This window comes from Wyeomyia smithii, chromosome 2 (genome assembly GCF_029784165.1).
Source record: "Wyeomyia smithii strain HCP4-BCI-WySm-NY-G18 chromosome 2, ASM2978416v1, whole genome shotgun sequence".
Lineage (NCBI taxonomy): Eukaryota > Metazoa > Arthropoda > Insecta > Diptera > Culicidae > Wyeomyia > Wyeomyia smithii.
The window spans coordinates 216570870-216592186 of record NC_073695.1 but is presented as its reverse complement, the minus strand read 5'-3'; the positions used below and the strand labels follow the sequence as shown (position 1 = coordinate 216592186).

Sequence of the window (21317 nt, the reverse complement as noted above, 5' to 3'; positions counted from 1 at the left end):
TGACACGGCACAATACAGCATTATTGTTATATAAGACATCTAAATCTGCTAACAACTTTGTATAAAATAAACAATTACTAAATATATCAAGCCTCAATAGTTCACATAAAGTAATTCTACTGTTTTGTGTAACAGATTCTACATAGTTAAGTTCCAATCTATGTAGAGTTCTGTCAACATTTTCCAGCACTATTTTGTTCATTCTGAATTACTTTTCTGTTTCAAGGATGGTGATGACGTTTTCTTTGACGGGAGAGAAACAGATCAATACTATGGCAGTGGTTCTCAGTTTTCCCCATCCGCTACTCTGTATGAAATTCCCCCCAGTCCTCTCCCGGCCATCACCCAAGCCAATGTGGTTTTTGTTGATTCGAACCGTCAGCCTATTTTCTCACAGCATCCCGCTTCGGTTCCAAGCTCGCCGCAATCGATGCCACCGGAGCTAGAGCAGAAATATGAACTGTTTTTGCAGTGGATGGAATCTCAAAAACGAGCCGAACAAGAACCGGCTTCAAACGAAAATAAAACCGTACCGAAAGAATGTACACAAGAATCTAGTGAATTAGAAAATCTTCCGAGAGAAATTTTTGTGGATGAAAACGAAGTTTCACAGATAGATTCTTCGAAGGCCTATTCAACCCTAGATGAAGAAATTGAGCCGTCGGAAGAAAGCCTTATTGAGGATGCGTTTCGCGATACAATTTCATTATCTAGCGAGGACGAATTTTTGGAAGTATCACCTGACGATGAAGTGATCGAAAAGACAACCGAAGCGGAAGCTTCTGAATCTGCTAACGACGTCCAAGCTATTGAAGCTATCCCAACCGTGGTAGATTCAATGGAAACACAAGAACCTCCCACTTTTGCTGATGATCCGGCTTTCAAAGAAAAGCTCCACATATCAGAAGATGAATCAACGTCGGATGATTCTAAATTGGTTCTTGATAAAAAGATCGATTCAAAAGAACAATCTGTTGCTGATGACCAATCCATTGTAAAACTCGACCATCTTAATGTATTCACATGGAACCTAAACTCGTCCAGCTCCTCGTTGGCGGTCTCCGATGCTGGCAGTCATGCCGACGAACGTCCAGCCAAAAAGCCACAATCCCATGGCAAGCGCAAGGCTCCATCGGTTCCGATTGCATTTAAGCCTGAAAGTTTTGTTCCGTCCATTACTGATGCACCGGTTCCACAAATACCCGCACGAACCCCAAAGCCAGAGCAAGCGATGAAAGTAAGTGGTACTTCCGGTGGTGAATCTTTGTTCGATAAAGAGAAAGACAAAAAGCACAAAACGAAGTTTATGAGTTCTCTCACTGGGATCTTTAAGCATGATGGTCCATCAACTTCCGCCTCGGGCGAGCCGCCCCGAAGTGTAGATCCTTTACTGCCTAAGGAGACAGAGATTTGAGCTCGGTGTTCCATTTTCCCCCTCTTTTTCCATTGTCGCTCAAGTTGAGATCCACTGCCTGTGCCCGCACAGAATCATTTTTGTTGGTGATTTTCCGTTCAATTGTACGTACACTTCTTGTTTCGTTTGGCTTTAGAAATTTTGTGTTGATTCATTATGTGTGAATTATTTACTCTTAAATTTGGTTGCTTTGAGAGTTTGATTTGAGTTGCGTTACTAAAATTGCTTGTTGATTATCAAGGTTTTTTATTTCGTTTCCCGTATGAATCTTATAGTTTTAGAAATCATCAAGAATCCGCTGAAATTGGAATAGGACATTGCAATGGATTGATAAGACAGAAATAGAGAACAGTATTCAACAGTATTATTGACTTGCTGATGAAAAATCGAGTTTTTATAAAAAAAACCTTTTTATTCTTTGACATAGTCTCCATCTAGAGTAGTGCACGTATTGTAGCGGTCCTCTAACGTTTCGATGCCAGGTTTGTAGTACTGCGCCTCAAGTGTATCAAATAGTCATTTGTTTCCAACTCTCTTCATTCTAGTAGAACCGCTTGCCAGAGAGCCATATTTTCAACCGTGGAAACAGGGTCGCTCGAGTCTAAATCTGTTAAATACAAAGGATAGGGAACCACTTTGTTGGGAATTTTTTTTTAATTTATCAGTCATGACGCGAGTATAATAAACGGGAGCGTTGTGTTGGTGAAGGATTGGTTTTTTTCCTTGTCATATGCTGCCGTTTCACTTTGATTTAGGGGAGAATTGTACAAAACGCACCAGTCAAGCATTTACGCAATTTACAGTGCTTCTCATCTTTTTTAAGCACCGTTGGACGTGTAGGATGCTCGAAGGATCTTTATAATTTATATTTAGGACTAAGTTTCATTCTAAAATACTCGATATCAATGTTATTTTTAATGAAAAGTACCATTGCTTCAAAACCTACCATTGGACAAAATGCCCAAGTTCGTTGCCAAGACGCACCACAACAAAAGGGTAGAACGAATCAAAACAAATGGATAAAATGCACCAAATCACAACAACAACCTTCAAATAAACATTAAGTCTGTTTATGTAAACAATTTTAGGACAAATCGAAGCAAACAGCATTTTTTATGCTAATAGAGACAAAACAATCCACGCAACCACAGAACTTCAACCATATTTTCCTGAACATCATGATGCCTTAATAAAGATAGTTGGATCAAAATCCAATTCATAGTTAATTTTATCTGGTGACGAGTCAATTGAAAATGTAAGAATTCATTGGCATTCAAAGAGAATAAATCATTATTCGTTATTGAGTTGTACCTAAAGTTAATCCATGTGAGAGTAAAGGCCCGACTACTCAACGCCTTCCTGACGAAAATTGTCAGTACCTTCTTGAAACCTCCCAATGTGCCTTCTAGCTACTGCCTCCTTCCACTCGTCTACACAAAAAGGCACAATCGCGCTTTCTTGAGCTCCGCTGTGTGCACACTTTCTTGTTGGCGTTCTTCCTAAATTATGTTTATTCATGTTTATTGGAGAAAAAATAAAAACAACAAACAATATCGCACGCTTAGCCTGGGGGTTAATAGCGGTCTCGATCAACTAGATTAGTTGAGAGAATTCGTTATCGATATTGCTTTCGGCACATTTTGCATGTGTAAGATAAGTACAACGATACATCGTGCCCCATTGCTGAGTCGAGAAAATTTCCTGCTCGATCCTAGACTCGATCGGGAATCGAACCCGACGTCACAACCATGTGGGAGGGCTAGCCGACCGACATCGCTAACCACAGAGCCACGGGGAACATTCCAAAATAAAACAACATACTTCTTAAAACACCAGGAGGCGGAAAATGATACAACACGGCGTTGCTAGCGCCTTCACCAATCGAAAGCGGCGCAAGGCCGTGTAAAGGACGTCGCGTTTGCACGGAAGGCAATCAAGTGCGCAGTAGAAGACGGCGGGCGACCATCCAGGCAAGCAAAGCATCCCAACGGAAGCCGCGATTACGCCTTCTAATTCGTATAGAGAAGGTGTCATTACGCCGTGTGTCTACTCGGACCTTAAGTGTCTGAATTGAACTTATAGTTTTATCTATTTTTTTTTCAATTTTAGCAAGATGTGTATGATTACGATCAAATTTCAAAACTAAACAAGTATCGAGAGTTATGTCATATCAAAATCAATTTATTCCATGAAAAAAAAAACAATATTTTATTTCTTAGCGAAGTAACATTTCATATTTCAGTAACATGTACTGTGTTTCAAGGTAACCTGATAGAACCAAGAATAGCAACGGAGGCATCTATTCCATCTATTGCCATTTCCAGTTGAACTGAATAAATATCCACAAGTGAAGCAAAAAATATCATTAACAGCATCAGCTGTTTGTTTTACAAACTCCAGAAAGTGCTCAAACTACAAACTACGGGTATTGGAGTTGCTCCAGTCGCTGGGATGGCACATAAACAAGGAGTTCTCGGGGGCTCCAGTTTTGAAGTAGATGAAATTCCCGCTATCTGACGCTTTTTTTTCAGCGAGCACTCTGACGGATTTGTTTTGAACCTAAAAATACAAATTTGATTGATTTTTTTTTATTTTTTTTTTTGTATTAAACATACTGTGCTAAAGCCAGTTTCTTCGACATTACAAATTTGCTCCTAGGAATAATTATATTTCGTATACATCTTTCGTAGAAGCTGATTGAACGAGTTGACCGCTTCCTTACTAAACCCCTTTAATGCGAGCTAGCGATGTATTTTCCGCCTTTCGTTACTGAGACCCGGATGCCTCCCAAGGAAAGATCGTAACCAACCAGCTTATTCTTCCTCTCGATTGAAAGGATGTGCAATGTGGAGTTTCTCGGCCTTTTGGTATGTTTCTCTTCGGATATCTATGTGTTAGTCCAAATCCACAATTTGACATATGAACGATGTGATTCACAAAATCCATTTCCTGGTTTTCGGTGAATACGGTTTTAAACCAGTCCATCCGACAGAGTTCCAGTCTCCCAATTTCGTTTTGTTTGTCCAAATAGCGGAGCAATGTTCTTTTAGGTATAGCATGCAGCTTAGCTGAAGCAGAGATTGATACACCCAATTTGACTGCATTAATATCCGCTCTTAAGCTTGTTTTTGTCCACGTCTGCCGCGTAGTCTTCCGCATGTATCTCATTTTCAATTTTATTAACTTCTTCTCAAACGAAAATAAATATGTCACTGAGAAAAACAAAACCAACAGCTAGATGAAAGGATTGGGCAATACTCGTATCGATACTGATGGTCTCGATACTTTCGTTTGCAGCATCGATATTCGTTACGAGAGACTACCCAACAAACAATTTTGTTGATTTGCAGCTTAGTAAGCGCCTATTTAGTGAATTTCGGCTGAACTATAGCCCAACAAGTCGATATCTAACAAAATTGTTTGTTGGGATGCCGTCAACCATCTCATATATTAAATCTAGGAAATAGAAAATTTTACTTCCATGAAAAATATTTCTTTAATAAACGATATTGGTTTATATATATTGATCACATTGACATCACATCGACGGTAATGTGATGTCAAGAAGTTTTGATATAGATAGAGAGGTGCCAAAAATGTAACGATATTTATCGTAATATTGAATATTGAAAATATTTCTATTTATACCATCAGTGTCTTGCCCCTAGTATTAAATACTATTTTGCTGCATTTACTCAGTTTTCATGCTATTGTTTTGTACATTATTTACATCTTGAAATGAATATGCACATGAATGCGCATTATTCCGTGTTCTCTCTAACATGTTGAGTTCGTTTTGGCTTTGAATGTTGGTCACGCAATATTGAACATGTCGAATCTCACATCGCGTGGCATTGCACCAGGAATGAGAGCTGCTTTGTTATTTTTTACTAAAATTTGAAAAAAGTGCAAACCGAATATCAATAGTACTGGAAGTATCGAAACTCCATCAGTCGATACTTGGTATCGCTCATCCCTACCAGAGGAAGCTTTTTGGTTTCTGACATTTGCGTTTCTCGATTGTTTTTGTGTCTCGACTATATGACGAAAAGGGTGAAGGCATGAAAATTGAATATATTTTATATTGTATTTTAAATTGGTTTATGTCATATTAGGGAACGGTTCATTAATTTGAGTTTAAGTTTTTGATAATCTTGTAATACAATAATTGTATCGTATTCTGACATGAAAATTTACGCGTAATATTGTTTCAAATATCAAATGTGTAGGATTATGAATGCGCCTTTTTGCGTAAGTTGTCAAGCAATCGTTACAGCGCATCATAGTGCATTCTACCCCATTTTTAATTTTGACTGGTTTTAGGTAAATTTTATAAAAGAATTAGTGAAATAGATTGAAACATTTATAGTTTAATAAGCTCCATAATTGTTAGTGTTAGAGGAACCCCAGTTTCATTATATATTGCAGGTCAGTTAGTGGTAAAAGCTTAAATAAAAATCATGAATAATTACAGGTTGGCAGTGCCCCACACGTTTCTACAGTTTTTCCAGTATTTTAGTCATTATGGTGTACTTTTTCATAAGAGAACTTTAGGAGAGCGGTGTTTATATGAAATAAACGAATAAGTTCATTATTTAAAGCCACATTTGTAAGTATGTTGGGGTTTTAATAGCATGGGCCATTTTACCCAACTGGTGCGTTTTGTACAGTTCTCCCCTAAGCGTCTAATCGACCCAATATCATACAATGTTATTGTTTATTGATTGTTTAACTTTGTGCAAGATAGTCGATGTATAGCATGTCTCATGAATCCCAAAAAATACTGGCAAACAAATTCCCGGCTTATTGTTGCGGTTTGGCGCTCCCAACGACTCTCACCAAGCAAAAGCCACTCTGCCGACTGTTGATTGCTAATAATGAATCCACATTTCGTCCATTGGCAGCAATCGCCGCAAAAATTCATTCCTGTTGTGCAGTGTTGGAATAATCATTATAAAAAAAGTTCACTCATCGCTCAATGCAATGAAAAATCGCCAGAGAACTTCGCACAAGAAGATCATCAAGGATATTCGATCTTAAAGTTCATGAAAACACCATACGAGAATCAGTTTCAGCTGGCATCGTAGAGGATACTTTTGTCTCCATCTCACATGCGAGCGAAACGTACTCGGGATTCGAATGATTCGAATATCGTGTCGCCTTCGTGCTTTTTCTACATTGAGAATAGGTAGCCTATATCAACGAACGCGCGAACTCATATTGATATTCGGTTTTGATATTTTTCGTTTCACTCAGCCGCCCGTTTAAGGGCTATTCCCACTGCTTCCGTTCCGGGACCGGGCCGTGGCTGTTCCGTGTGTCGTCCGGGCTCGTTTGAGATTGATTGCATGCGTTCTTATGAACGCATTCACACCGACGCGCCGTGCCCAGACCGGGGCAGCGTTGAGTTGCCGTCGTGCTGCCGCAGTGCGAGAGAAAAACTATCGTTGCCGACGATACTTTGTGTTGGCCGGAGAGTGCACGGAAGGCACTCGGGTGGATGCGTGTATGTTGTAGTGACATGTTTCGCGCGGAGTGAGCTGCGGTATGAAAAAAAGAGAAAGACGTTCTTTCACATACACACATCAACATTTCTTAGCCAGAGCGCAGCGCAGGCACGGTTCGTACACGGCGCAGTGTGAATGCACTAAAGTCCCGGACGGGACACGGACACGGCCCGGATCCGGCCCGGTCCCGGAACGGAAGCAGTGGGAATAGCCCTTTATTCATCATATGTGCACTTCACGATGTGTACAGGCCGGGACTAAACTCGAATCCTCTCAACTCATGATGAAATGATGATAGGGTGCATAGGTTTCTGGGAGAAAACAAACACATGACTAGACTACATCAGCTCTGAGAAGCGATTCGATCGTTGCGTTTGTCTCTCCATAGGCCGGTAGTTACGGGAAGAAAGGATACCAACAGGAGAAAATCATGTCGCCTGAACAGCAGCAGAGGTGTGGTGCGGTGAGTGGGAATGTGTGGGGGAAGGAACGACGATGTCAACGCATCCTAGGCTTGTTTTATATCTATTCATTATTCGCTAGAGGTGATTGTTTTCCTTCGCTGCTCGGGTGAGGATTTTGTTAGTAGTTGTTTGGAAGTCTTGCAGATTCGAGGTGCATTTACGGCTGTGACAGTAATTGGATGCGAGTTTTTGAGGAATGGATAATAATCGAAACCAATGTAAACGGTTTAAAATCGAAAAAGCTGTAGAAAAGAATGATAACCCATGCCATTGAATTGCCGTGCGTTTCATTAACCTTTTTAAGCTGCTGTTGTTATAGCATATAAATGCTTTGCTAGAAAAAAAAAACATTTATTCTTTTCATCTGTTTGATAGATAATTAACCCTATTCCAGCGTACAGAAATGACTTTCGAACTTTTATTACTATATGCACATTTGACACCATTGATTAAGTAATTCCCAGAATAGCATTTTCAAAATAGCTTCTTAAAGATGAGTCGTGTTTATTCTACCAGCTCACCTCGTTTTGACCTGAAAACAACCTAACTACTTTCAAAACGCTTCTTTTTTCGCTCGATTTTGACCCAGTATTGATCGTGCATTGCGTTGTGAAATTTGCCAGCTTCAAGCGAGCACCGCACGTGCTGAATTCGTAAACAATTATTTGAAACCTTTTTCATACTTGCGTCGTAAATCGCGATGTCGTTTCTTTATTCCTCGACAGATTTTCCCTGATGCAGTGAAATAAAGAAATTCGCTATCTGCTTAGGCTGTCATATGCAACTACTATAAAAGCCCTACATTAGAACCACCCATCAGCACCTTCATTGCACTTGTCGTAAATGAAATGTATAACCAGTAATCGTACCCAGTTATGGCTGAAGAGCGGGTAAAGATCGATATTTCGTCGAACAAGATCACGAATCATTTCATGCTATTTCATTTACGATATGTCCTCTCGGTATATCATGAGCGAATGTGATATGAAGAGATAAAAAGAAAAAACGATATGATTGTTTCCGTATCCTTGCATCGGTGAGTTGCGGCAAATCAAGTTCATGCAAGTTCGTTTTCATGCACCTCGAAGTTCAATCGGGATTTATCAGCGTGTGAAACGAGCGACAGAAAGTTCAGAGGCGAAAAAGTATCGCATTTGAAATTGATATTTTGCTGACAATTCCAACACTGCTATTGTGTGTAATCGATGCCATATTCTTCTGGGCAATTGTTGAAAAACGCGACACCCATCACGCGCATTGCTCGGAAGTGATAACATTCGGTGTGTGATAACACATCCTTCAGTGCACAGCCGCTCTATTGCCGAGTTTGCTTTTCTTTGCACGAAGGCTGTCGGTAAGGTGCCGCAGTCTTCACGCTTCTTCTTCCAACAGCCTTTTTTTAACAGCCGTCACACGACATCTATCATAGGTAAATAAAAAAAGAGAGAGAAAAAATGTCTCCGGTGAATTCGGGATGTTACCGAAACGCGCTGTTTGTGTAGTGCGGACATGAACGTCTGTATAAAAAACTTCTTCCCTTTTTACATTCGCAATCCCGAAGACATCCTCAAAACAATGTCGAATCGACACACGGATACATTTTTCGTTTTCTTTTGTGATGCTCTGTTGCCAATACGTTCTCAATGTGACTACTGGACTGCCAGTGCGGATAGGTATCACGAACAAACAGCAACAGAAAACATATCCTTAGAAGATAGTAAAAAAAAGAGTGTATCATTGGCATCCCTAAGCAGGACTGCTGATCTGCCACACCATATGACATCGAACGGAACAAATAATAATTGGACGGCGCAGTACATGAGAAATATGGCGGGTGAAGTAGGACTTCTTATTTGAGTGGTTCTATGTAAGTTTCAACTGCTCATGCAGCAAAATCACTTTTTCGTGCCTCTGCTCGTATTGGGGCCGTTTTTCGCGCAGTTCTCGGCTTAATCGCATTAATTAAAGTTTATACCGTCTCCCAGTGATGTTTCCATTTAGTTTCAATAGCTCAATAATAAAGACCCAAGATTTTTGCTTTTGAATCATTCCTAAAACAGGCAGTGGTGGGTAACTCCTAATACCATAGCAAGCTGTATCTGCATTTGGCATGGATCCACATCAAGCAATTCAGCGTGTTCGAAGGTTTTAAGCCTTGCTTCACGAAGACAGTCGTCAGTATCGAAATTACCGTGTTTAAAGCGTCGAAACCAATCATTGCTCGTTTCTTCACTTGGAACAGCTTTTTCGTAAACTTTTTTCAACCCTCGATGCCTTTCAGCGGCCGTTTTCTCTGTTTGATATTAGAAAAGTAACGCTTCGCAGACTATGGTAGCCAGAACAATACAAGTAGCAAATCAGACAATGTATGTAATTTTACGAGAATGCTAAAAAGAACGAGAATTGAACTGCCTCTGTCGACATAGTTGACGCAAGAGCCAAAATGGCCTAAATGCACTTTTTTGTTGATTCAGCTTTCTTGCCCTAAAATACATAGGGAAGAAGTACCAGGTATGGCCCATGGAGTTTAAAGGGAGCATTACCATAACTGGTACCATTGCGCTTATGCGATATAGCCATAACTGGTGCACTTGCCATAAATGGCTCCCCTACCCTGCACTACAAATGAAACTGCTGAAAACAGGAACTGAAGTTTGACCGATTCACGGTTTGTGATACTAAATGGATTGACTTCGTTGCTGAGTAGGTAGCAGCATTTTTTTACGCCAAGGCATGCCATCAATCTGCGAAAAAAATGCATATTTATTTGCATAAACTGGCGTAGCGGTTTTTCGATGAATTAACACGTAAAGAGCAGGAAAATCCATGCGGCCTTTATCCTAACATCAATCTTTATGAAATTAGTAGACCATTTTGTTGAATTTCTGTCTCAATATGATTATTTGGGTTGAAATAACAAACACGCGTTCCCCCTATGTAACAATAATAAGTAACCTTCGATATGAATCCCCCCCACAAAATTACGTAACATTGAAAAAAACCTGCCCCCCTCCAAATTTTCAGTTTTGAGCAAAACTTGCAGTTACGCAACTGTCTCAATTACCCCCTACCCCCTCCCTCTTCATGCGTTACGTAATTTGTGTACGACATCTTACGTCTACAATGTAAACAGGGGCAGTGAAGGTGTAACTTAGGCTTAGAAAATAGAGCACTAGAATCAGGGGGACTGTAACATGCTATCTCTTTTTATGTTGAATGAGTGAAGAGTCTTCCCGACTGAAGTGATAAGTATATGGAACTTTTGCTGCGCGGCAACCTCGGTTTGTTTTTTGTTTAAATAAAGCCCCGTTATGTTGCCTTAATGAGACATTCCATGGAATATAGGTGAATTTTTTTTTTTTTTTTGGTATGTCATTTCCGATTTTGATTCCGATATTTAATAATTAGTGACAATTCGGAAGATTTGGCACAGAAAACAAAATTTTACAGTGTATATTTTCTTTTAGAACTACAATTTTGTTACCTACAAGTTTGCTGAAGACACCGTTTCAATCATACAAGTCGTTTTTCTGATACAGAAATTTTTATCTATCAGACACCATTTTGAATAGGCCCTTTTGAAGCAGCAGTCGCGAGTCTACATAAAGAACTTATCATAAATTAGCAATCCTTTAACAAAAAGGAACAAGTGTGTAAAGTTTCAGCGTAATCGGAAATGGTCGATCAGAATCGATGTGCGAAGTAGCAAGGAATGATTCTATTGTCAAACGTGTAGAGTTTAAATAGGGCTGCGATCCCTTTGACTAGAATGCTTCGATCAATACACACTGCCTTGTGCAGGTTTGTTAGATCTACGGATTTCTCCGCAGATTTACTCATATATCTACGGTAATCTATGTTTATTTTAGTATGCTATCCCGGGTGAAATATATTTAATAAATTGAAGTAAACACTCCCGTGATTTCATCGTTATTGACAATAAAATTATGTAACTCCTTCGTTTGATTATTTATACAAATTTTCATTTTTCGTTCGAAAATATACCAAAAAGAAAAAAAACGTAGAATCTTCGAAAAAGTTCTGGCATCTCTGCTTGTGAGAGTTATTTTTGCTGACTGAGCGAGTGTCACCCCTGGTGCCGAGAATATTAGCGTCCCATTGCTTTGGGACAATACTTAAATGACGTAGGAAGGGGATATCACCGTTAAGTGACAATCTGGGACAAGGAGGGGGGCGAGGGGGTTTAATAAAAATCGACGTAGCATTTATTTCAAAAGATCGATTTTCTACAGCAAAAATGTATACTAGAAATACAATAAAACATTGCACAAAGTTTTGCAGCGAGAGCTGTCGAAATCTTTTTATCTGTGGCATTCTGAAATCTTCTGAATGCTCTGCTACACAAACAATCGCTTGGATTTCCGAACATACAATCTGTTTTGAAAACAAAAATCGTTGTTTCTTTGTGGCTTTTAATTGGGAAAATTACAAGATACTTGTTTCTTTTCAAAGCTGGTAAGTGCTGGGATTAGTTTTTTTTTCAAATTTCGGAACATTTTCTGTGTTTTCTACAGACATAGATCACGTGAAGTCGTAAGAACATCTTTCTTTCTCGTACCAAAACACAAACCCTTCGAAGCCGAAGACATCCCAGATCCAGAGAATCCAGAGCGAAGTTAACATCATATTAAATGCTGTCACAAGTGTATGATTTAATTAGACATGGTGATTTTTTCAAGTACCGTCATCCGTGGTGAGATTGTGCCAAAAAATGATGCTTTTTTGTGCTCAAGCTTGTAACGCACACATTTAAGCGAAGAATTCGATCCAAAATACACCAATGCATTCTAGAATGTTTTGTTAACAACTACAACAAATATGGTTAAGTTACAATAAACTATAATTTTGCTAAAAATACATGAATTTTGGCGTGTACAAAATTTTGTTACATTCCATAAGTAATATCAATCATTGAAAATTTCCATCTAATAATTGAGAACAGTATGCTTCTCAAGCTTTTAGTCATTATTTCAAAGAATACCATAGCTAGACAACATACCTTATGCTAAAAAACATACTCTATGTAAACAATGCAAGTGTTTTGGTGTATACTGATATAATTTTGTCGTGAATGTGAATTCCGCACACTGTGCCGTTTAATATAGCTTGGCACAATCTCACCCCAAAAGGGCTCAAAAAGTGTACAGTTTGGAGAAACATTATTTTCTGAGCAGGCACAGGCTCAATGCATAATATTTCCTCAACTCATTGGAGACGACATCCTAACGTACCAACTGAACAGTAAGTTGATGTGATTTCTTGATCGGGTTGGTTTTCTTGGGACATTTTTGGATGACGTTATTTGCGCATGTTTTTCACCCTGTACTTTGAAACATTATTTAAGTGAAACATTTTACTGATATTATCTATATTCCATTTGAAGTTGTGAATAAATATGTCATGTTTCATAAAGTATTGAAATTGAGGTATTAGGTTTTGGAAATCTCAAGTAATTTAACATACAAACATTTCCCGTTTTGGCTCAATATCACCCCCGTGGCTTAATCTCACCCCGGCCGACGGTACAGTATGTTTCCGTTTTTGGCATGTTCCGTTTTTGGCATGCTCCGTTTTTGGCACACTCCGATTGTGGCAACAAAGGGTTCCGTTTTTGGCAACATTTTATAGTACATAGTATACAATAATTCATACAACAAACTGACTTGATTTTGACACCCGTTCTAAGTTGAAACTGATCCAACTGAAACATCTTAGGGGCCATCCACATTTCACGTGGACAGATTTTAAACGATTTTGACCCCACCTCCTCCCCCACCGTGGACAACTGCCCATATAAATTCTTAAAAAAATGTATGGACCGTGGACATTACCCAAAGCCCCACTCCCATCCACCAAAGCTGCCCACGTGGAATGTGGATGGCCCCTTGATGATTTCTAACGAGCTCAACTACCAAGTCTATTGATATTCCTTAGAGTAGACATATGCTTAGTTATGAGGGGAGCTGTTCTATCAATGATTTTGCGACGATGGAATTCCTCCGCGAGGTCTTGTTTTCTTTTTTCCGTCTGTTAACACGCAAAGTATATGTTTTTCTTAATGTATTTCAAATAAAGCAAGCGTGACTAAATGCAAATTCCCTAGAATGATACATCACAAAGCTCAAAGTTCAATTTTTGAAAATCAATTTAAAATTTATAAAAAGACTAATTGGTAGCTGTTACTTATCAAATGGGTAAGAAATTTACTCAAAATAGGTGGTGCCACTTTTTCACAACAAAAAGGTGAAATTTCTCTCAGTAATGGGCAATTTAAATTTAACGTGTACAACGCACTGTCGTATATAACAAGTCTGGCAATGTAAAATCAGCCGTCGTTTTCTCTCACTTGCTTTCAATGTCACACTCGCTGTTGTACAAGCGCTGCGGGAGAATAAAATTGACGACAAATATGAAAAGGTCCTATCCGCTTTCATCATTTTTCCGGAGCGTCTTTTCATTTTGGTAATGGTTCAGCTTTAGCTGCTCTCCCAACCGTGGTTTTCATTCAGAAAACTAGAGTGATCCCTCCGCTATCCACTTGTGCAAATAACGTGTCATAAAAGGTGTTTAATAAGTTGAGGTGATTGAATGAAAGTGATCGATCAAAAAATCGATCAAATCAGATAGGACCTTTTAAAATGTTTCTCTAGTCTAGTATTTTTGTACGTTTTTCTCAGAACCGGAGATGGAAGGGAGGGGTAATTCGAATGCTACGTTTTTGTTTTCAGGGGGGGGGGTTAAAGTTTTGCGACCAAATGTTACGAGGGGGGAGGGGGGTTTGAAAATCATAAAAAAAACGAATAATTAATAACATGTCATGAATTTTTTGAAATTTCTGAGTCAGGCCAAAAGCTTTCCAGTTCATGTGAAGGGTAATTTTTTACGACCTTTTCTATAGTTGGCAACATTGATATGTAATAGCGTCCAAGCATCATCCACCATGCTTTACAGATCTACGGATTCGTTTCACTTCTACGGATGTACAAATATATGGGAAATCATTCCGCGTCGAATATTCGACAGAAACGGACGTGCGAAGTGGTCGTTCGATTATAATCCGGTTCGTGTGTACAAATAGCCAAACAAAAGAGTATATAATCCGCGCTCAAGGCCTACTAGATAGTGTGTCGTGTCGCTACGATTCCGTTCCCGGCTCGCTACAGCGGCTGTATTGTTGTAAAGATACCGGCTGCAGCTTGACCTGCGCACAGTGAATAGATAATTCGTGTTCAAGGCCAACAGTTGACAGTTGAGTTGTGTCGCTGCGTAGAGTGATCTCGCACCCGGCTCGCTTGTGGTGGCTGTATTTGTGCTGCTGGCTGTAACGGCTGCAGCTTCGAACGGTCGGACAACCAACCCTGCTGGAAGAAAGAAGTAAAGAGGTACGTGTTCTTGTCGGCGCTAGTGCGCTAGATTCAGCGCGATGGATGTAGATCCCTCGCCTCCCGCGCCACCATCCCCGAACCCCCCTGACTCAGACTCTTCTGTTACCCCCTCCCCTGTTCATTCTTCAGTCCCCCCTCACCCCAGGCTTTACCCAGACGGAGCCCAGGGCAGCTATACTGTCTATTTTCGGCCAAAGGCGGGACTGAAATCGAAACAGTTTACAAATTTCCAAAGACCTGACGAAGGGGTACAAGGCCGTGACCGAGATCTCCAAGGTCCGACCTAACAAGCTCCGTGTCGTGGTCAGTAACCTGAAACGGGCCAACGATATAGCCTGCTCTGAGCTCTTCACACGCGAGTATCGCGTTTACATACCCGCACGAGACGTGGAGATCGACGGTGTCATAACCGATTCGAGTCTGTCCGTCGAGTGAATATTGGAAAGTGCTAAAGGGTGTTTTAAGAACAACACATGTCCCGATGTGAAGGTGCTCGACTGCAAACAACTGCGGTCAGTATCGATCAACGGTGTCAAAAAAGTATACACTCCGTCAGACTCGTTTCGAGTTACGTTCGCCGGGTCAGCACTACCAAACCACGTCTCGATCCACTGGGTTCGTCTCCCTGTGCAATTATATGTGCCTCGCGTCATGAATGAACTGCCTGAATTCTAAGCAGTTAGGCCACACCGCCGCCTACTGCTGCAATAAGGCACGTTGTGGCAAGTGTGGGGAGAATCATGCGGATGATTCCAGCAAGCAGGGCCGGATTTAGACGCTGTGGGGCCCGGGGCAAATTTGTTTGTGAGGCCCTCTTTTTTAAAAGGTTTAGAGGTATCGTTCTGGAAGGTGACGAGCAAAAAAAAAGGTCGCCCTAGGACTAGGGGGGCCTCCTTTGCCCCCCCTGAAATCCGGGCCTGCCAGCAGGAAAAATGCATTCAGTGTGGGGAGAGTCAGCATGAGCTCTCGACATGTGCGGTGTACATGCAGCGCAGGGATAAAATAAAGAGGTCTCTTAAAGAGCGTTTGAAGCGTTCTTACGCTGACATGCTGAAGAAGACCGTTACCACTTCTCCCGTTACATCAAACCCTTTTGATCTGTTGTCCTCTGACGAAACCGATTCTAACGATTTACCAGCGGGAACATCGTACGCCAATCCTGGTTCCCCGAAAAGGTCCTAAGATTTCTCAAAGTGAAATGAATGGTACAAACAAACCTAAAAATGCTGCGGAAAACCGAAGCAAACTCCTCCTGGGCTTGCAAATTTAAAGTCCCAGAAGGAGTTCCCAGCACTGCCAGGAACATCTAAAACCCCAGTTGTTCCTTTTGCACATCCAGTTGATGAAACAAACTCTGGATTAGTGAAATTTTCTGACATTGTGAACTGGATTTTTAAAACTCTCAATATACTCGATCTAATTAAAATTAAATGGCTTTTCCTTGCAGCGATTGTATCCTTCGATGCCTAATTCATCTGCGTATATGAAGGATTCTATCTCTCAAATGCACTAACTCGTCGACTATTTCAAGCTCATCACCGTGTACACCCAAGTAACCAAATTGGTTATATCAAAGTTTTATAGTGTTTGTTACAACCAAAAACCAGCACTATGTAACTTCGATATATCCAATTTTATTACTTGGGCAGAGAACTCAGTTGGGAAGCTGGTGTTATTCCTCTCGGAACTCGTCGCTTGCATGTATTTCGTTTTCGACGAATTTATTCGCAGTCTGATTTCGGTTTCGGCTTTCAGTCAGGTGTATGTTATCTCAGCCGTTCAAAAGTTACGTGTTATGATATCAAAGTCATACGCGAAGCTCAGAAGATAAACCGATCGTATCCCCCGCGTTGATGCCCGCCCTCCGTATTACACCCTCAAGAGTGATGTTGCACAGCAAACAGGAAAGTCCATCACCTCGTCTTAACCATGTGCGCGATTCAAAGTTTGTCTGATAGTTATCAAGATTATGACTTCGGAAGTCTATAATAACTTAGAGAATTCATCAGAGCCGTATTTTCAAACACCGATTTTAATTAAAAAGCGGATCAAGCTGATTCGATTGATATCAAAGTTTTGTCCGCAAATGTGACCTGAAATGGAAATCATGTTGCCATTGAAGCATTTCAGGTTTGTCTGTTTGTCTCTTCGGTAGGTTTTTGCATAAGCTTGCTGCAGAAAACCTGCCGAAGAAAACCACTGACAAAGGCGTTCGATACTCTACATAATCAACAATCTGGCAAAATCCAAATAAACTTGTCATAATGACACTTCCGGTGTCAAGTGACCGGCGTATCTTCCACCGATCACTTGTGTGGCAATGGTTTATTATTTTTAGAAGCTTTATTGTGGCTATCAATTAGTTGCCATATACTATTCGGTTGGAAAACAGTTTTATGATCCTACTTTTAACGACCGCTCACTGCATGGCCATAACAACCAAGTTTTGCAACCATCGTGATATTTATCTTGAGTAGTCGAGAAACAAAAGTATTATAAACCGGTAACTGAGCGAAAGTGCATGTACGCGTAATAACCTAGTAAAATGTCTTGCATCATAATTGTTTTATCAGGACAATTGTACAACAATTTCTTAATAAATGCGACAATAAGCGCGCAGCATGATAATCGCGTCGAAAGAATAATTCAGGTGCTGTGCGTGTTACCTCTTTGGTTTTTCAAGCTTTTTTTTACTTCCTTTGACACATCCGTGATTTGACGCTCGAGTAACTAATCTGCTGTGTAGTGCAATACAAAACAAAATTCTAAGTGATCAGAGTTAATGTTAACTCACATTATATTCTTTAACCATCTAATAAAAATAATCATGATTTCAATTCCAGGAAAAAATGTCCACTAGCTGCACCACATTACCTCGTTCCAAGAAGCCGGAGAAGGTGATCAAAACTCGCTCGAAGACGGAAAAGTAAAACTGTTCACTGTTCCACAAAATAAAAGCTTACGGAAGGTCGCTTAATCAACAATGTGAACCACAGAGTGGCAAACAGTCCTTCATTTTTATGTTCCATGCTTAAGTTTATTTGTTACGATACAATACGAAATGAGTTACAACTCGAATGGTGCTTTTAACAAATATACAAACTTTCATGTGACAAATCGCATATGACAAACGGAATGATTAATGTAAACAAGAGCTTACAAGCGACCCAATTGTTATTGCTTTGAATCAATGAAAGTGATTTCTACTAATAACATTTAAACGTTACAGATTTATGAATATTCAAATTTGTGAACTTTTCCTGATTTAAGATACTGAATCAGCTTGAAACAAACAAAGCAACATAAATAACAAGATGATCAAAGCATTTACCCAAAAATGACTTTATAAGCAGTACTATTTTAAGAAAGCCAAAGTGTGAACGGAAAGAAAATATGAAAAAAAAAAAACAGTATGATTTACTGCAAGCCCTAGATAGTAGAACTGATAGGATCAAGGAGAACAAGTCTTAGCTCAGAATATTGCTACTAGTGAAAACACCGTTTTGTGATCTCTTCCTCGACTAATTCTAACGATGTTCTTCGCACACAGCTAACACAATTGTATATTATTTTATATTTATTTCATGATTTTTGCGTCGCACTACAGTTTACTTAGGAATAATTTTTCAATTTCATATGCATACGACAAGTCATATCGAACGAAATGTAAAGTTTGCATGTAGGATAATTTAGCAAAAAAAAAACAGATACGAGCTAGAGTATGTTGCGTGTTGATTGATGTTACCATATAGCTGAAGCTGTTTGGTGTAAAATTCAAAAAGTATAACGTAATCAGTGAACGGATTAAAACGGCCAAGTTCATCATTTTGACGTCACTGTACTTAAAAGTGTATGTATGGGCTATTGAGAAGTTAGATAGAACTTGGCATAACATGAAGCAGTCCATGAGAGCATAAATTGACGATAATTACCTACTAGATTTTAAACTAACAAATATCTTGTGAAGACAAAAAACCCAAGTTTCTACTATTCGCCAAAACAGTTCCCATTCTTTTCGAAACTTACGTTTGCTTCAAGCTCTTTAAAATGCTCAAGAAAAGTTTGTCTGTAAAACGAAAAACGCAGTCAGAAGACTGGCCCAGTTCGCTATGTATGATTTATTTAGTAAAGTTGTAACATCCTGGACTCATTTTTGCATGCACATTTCCGGGAGTGAAGTGATAAAAATAAACGTTGAAAGTGATGTGGCAGTGTAGGTGATCCTAATCCGAAATAAGAGAATTTCCCCCATTCTTTGCTTCTGTTACGTAGTTGTTGGTTGCGTTTTGATAACAAGTCGCTTTTGAGATCAATATCCTACTAGCCCTCGGGGGGAAAGCGATACATTAAAAAGTAATCAATCGCAAGCATCTTTGACTTCTGCTGCAGCAATCGGTCGCATTAGTGAATGCCGTCGATATCTAACCTATTTCGCACTTCCTTTTTCTCATTTCTCCGCACGATTGCAGGCGGCTTCACTGCGATGGCTCCTCCACCTTCGGTCGTTTAGATTTGAAAACTTGTTTACCTGTCATGCTTCCAGAGCGAAACTGGCTCCAGAGCAGCTCCATAAAAAGCAGATAATGCGGCAGCAACGATGGCAAAAATATAGTCCAAGGCTTTTGCGGATCGAATAAAAATATAGCTCTCTTGCAGTACACTGTTTGTACTTCCTACTGGGTAGGTTATCAACAGGTGGAATTGGGTAGCTCCCGGCAGTAACCATGCCGGGTGCGCGTTATTCAGGTGAGTTGGTTCATTGCAAGTCAATATCTGAACAGCCGAAGCGCAACCAGGATAGTCCCTCAGTTTTCCTGCTTTCGAAACCAGTTTGGACAATCTGCCACTACCAGTCGTCTGGCCATTTCCTTTCGTTGGAATGGGTTTCGAAAGTAGGATTTCCACGCACTGCGCGAAACGGATATGCACATCTCGAACTTGGATTAGATTGTCGTACATTTGCACCCAGCTGCAAATACCTTGCGGTCGTGAAGGCGAAAAAACCGGACATCCAATGTGGGGCAGTTTCGTTTTCAAGTGAACCCCGCCAGGTGATGAAGAAAACACGTACGATGTGGGCTATGATAGAAGAAAGCGTATTGGCGATGTAGTTCTCGAGCTGAGCTTCTTGTTGGGACTGTTGGTGAAATTACATATCGGCTATCTTTATTAATTTTTCAGACAAATGGAAAAGAAAAATAATATTTTTTTTGTTTTAACTTTCTCAAATTTGAATGCAACTCCACCACGCAAAATTGACTTGACACTTGTTTCTGGAGAGTTTCATTTTAAAAATTACCACGATTCGTTGGGAATATAACGTTCAAATAATAAAAAAATCAGGGTTTTCCGTGAAAGTTGGTGATTGTGACATGTTTGACTTTTATTTCTATTTATAAGCCCGTAAAGAAACATTGAAAAAAAAAGCCAGTCTTACAAAACATTTTATTAAGTTTGAATACAATTCTAACTTAAACGTGTAAATATATTATAGGCCCTATTCCGGAGTCGACTCGACTCGCCTTTTGTATTTCAAATGAGATGATTTGCTCGTCGAAACTTCTGAAATTACGGCACTATCATTTCTAACTTGTAGCTGGTTCACCTTCAACGATTTTATTCGAATTCATGCATCGATGATCATCTGCTCGCTTTCTCGGATGGTTGACGAAACTTGGCATGATGAATTTATTCTATTATCTCACCTGTTCGTAGCCGGGTATGAGGTTTTCCGTTGCCATCGAGGCTCCCGAAATGGTCAAACGAAGACCCGCTCAAGTGTACTCGTTACTGTTCTTCGCAGTTTTAAAGACGAGATTGTTTTTATCGGGAATTTTAATTTGTCAAGTTTATTCTGAGTCCTTTCTAATTCTTTTATCCCAATCCAAATCGCTACAACTATCATGCTTGTGTACTTGACCTTCTCGATGGATACAACAAGGCCGCAATGTTCGAGCGAATTAATAACAATTCGAACGAGAACGGATGCTGCCTTGACATTTGTTTCATCAATACTAGAGATTGGTTTTTCGTAATATCAATACTAGAGATTTGGTTTTCCGTAAGCAAACGCAGAAGACGAACCCGGCGAGCAATTACTCTGCGGCCTTTTGACGCACTTTTGCATTTACTAGTGGCACCAAAATTCACAGGAATGGTTATAAAGTTATCATCTTTCTTTTTTTCAGTTTGAGCTTTGAGACAGTTTTTTTTGCTTTTGTCGACCATTGCAATTAATTTCCTTTGCATCGTCACGGGATTGATCGCCCATTTCATCCCACGAATAAGAGTACAGCCTGGTCCAGATAAAATCCCTACAGCATGGGTTCCTTCTTAAACGGTCTCGAACTGACGCCTTCTACACTGGTTTAACTGTTGCATTCGGCAAAGTTAATTATCGTGGTGCCATTGCCGAACTGGATTCGTATGGATTCACTGGCAATCTGTTGAACTTGCTGAAATCCTATCCTTTGAGACGGATGATGAGTGGAGAAATTGGCGAAGAGATATCTGCTACCTTCTGGAA

At 39.9% G+C, this 21317-nt stretch overlaps 1 protein-coding gene across 6 annotated transcripts in view; it reads left to right on the top strand.

Annotated features, from left to right (window-relative positions):
• LOC129721060 (receptor expression-enhancing protein 1) overlaps window positions 1–18993 on the top strand; it is a 62605-nt gene extending 43612 nt beyond the window's left edge. For 3 of the 6 annotated variants that reach the window (XR_008727337.1, XR_008727335.1, XR_008727338.1), the window contains 2 exons: window positions 227–1518; window positions 8111–8269. Coding sequence is in view for 2 of the 6 variants with exons in the window: in XM_055673180.1 (XP_055529155.1) it covers window positions 227–1414 (1188 nt within the window). In the remaining 4 variants the exon portion in view is untranslated. Of the gene's footprint in view, window positions 1–226; window positions 1520–8110; window positions 8270–17634 lie in introns of those variants that run through there. The other 3 variants (XR_008727336.1, XM_055673184.1, XM_055673180.1) reach the window with 3 other exon arrangements.
• Window positions 18994–21317: the final 2324 nt, after the last annotated feature.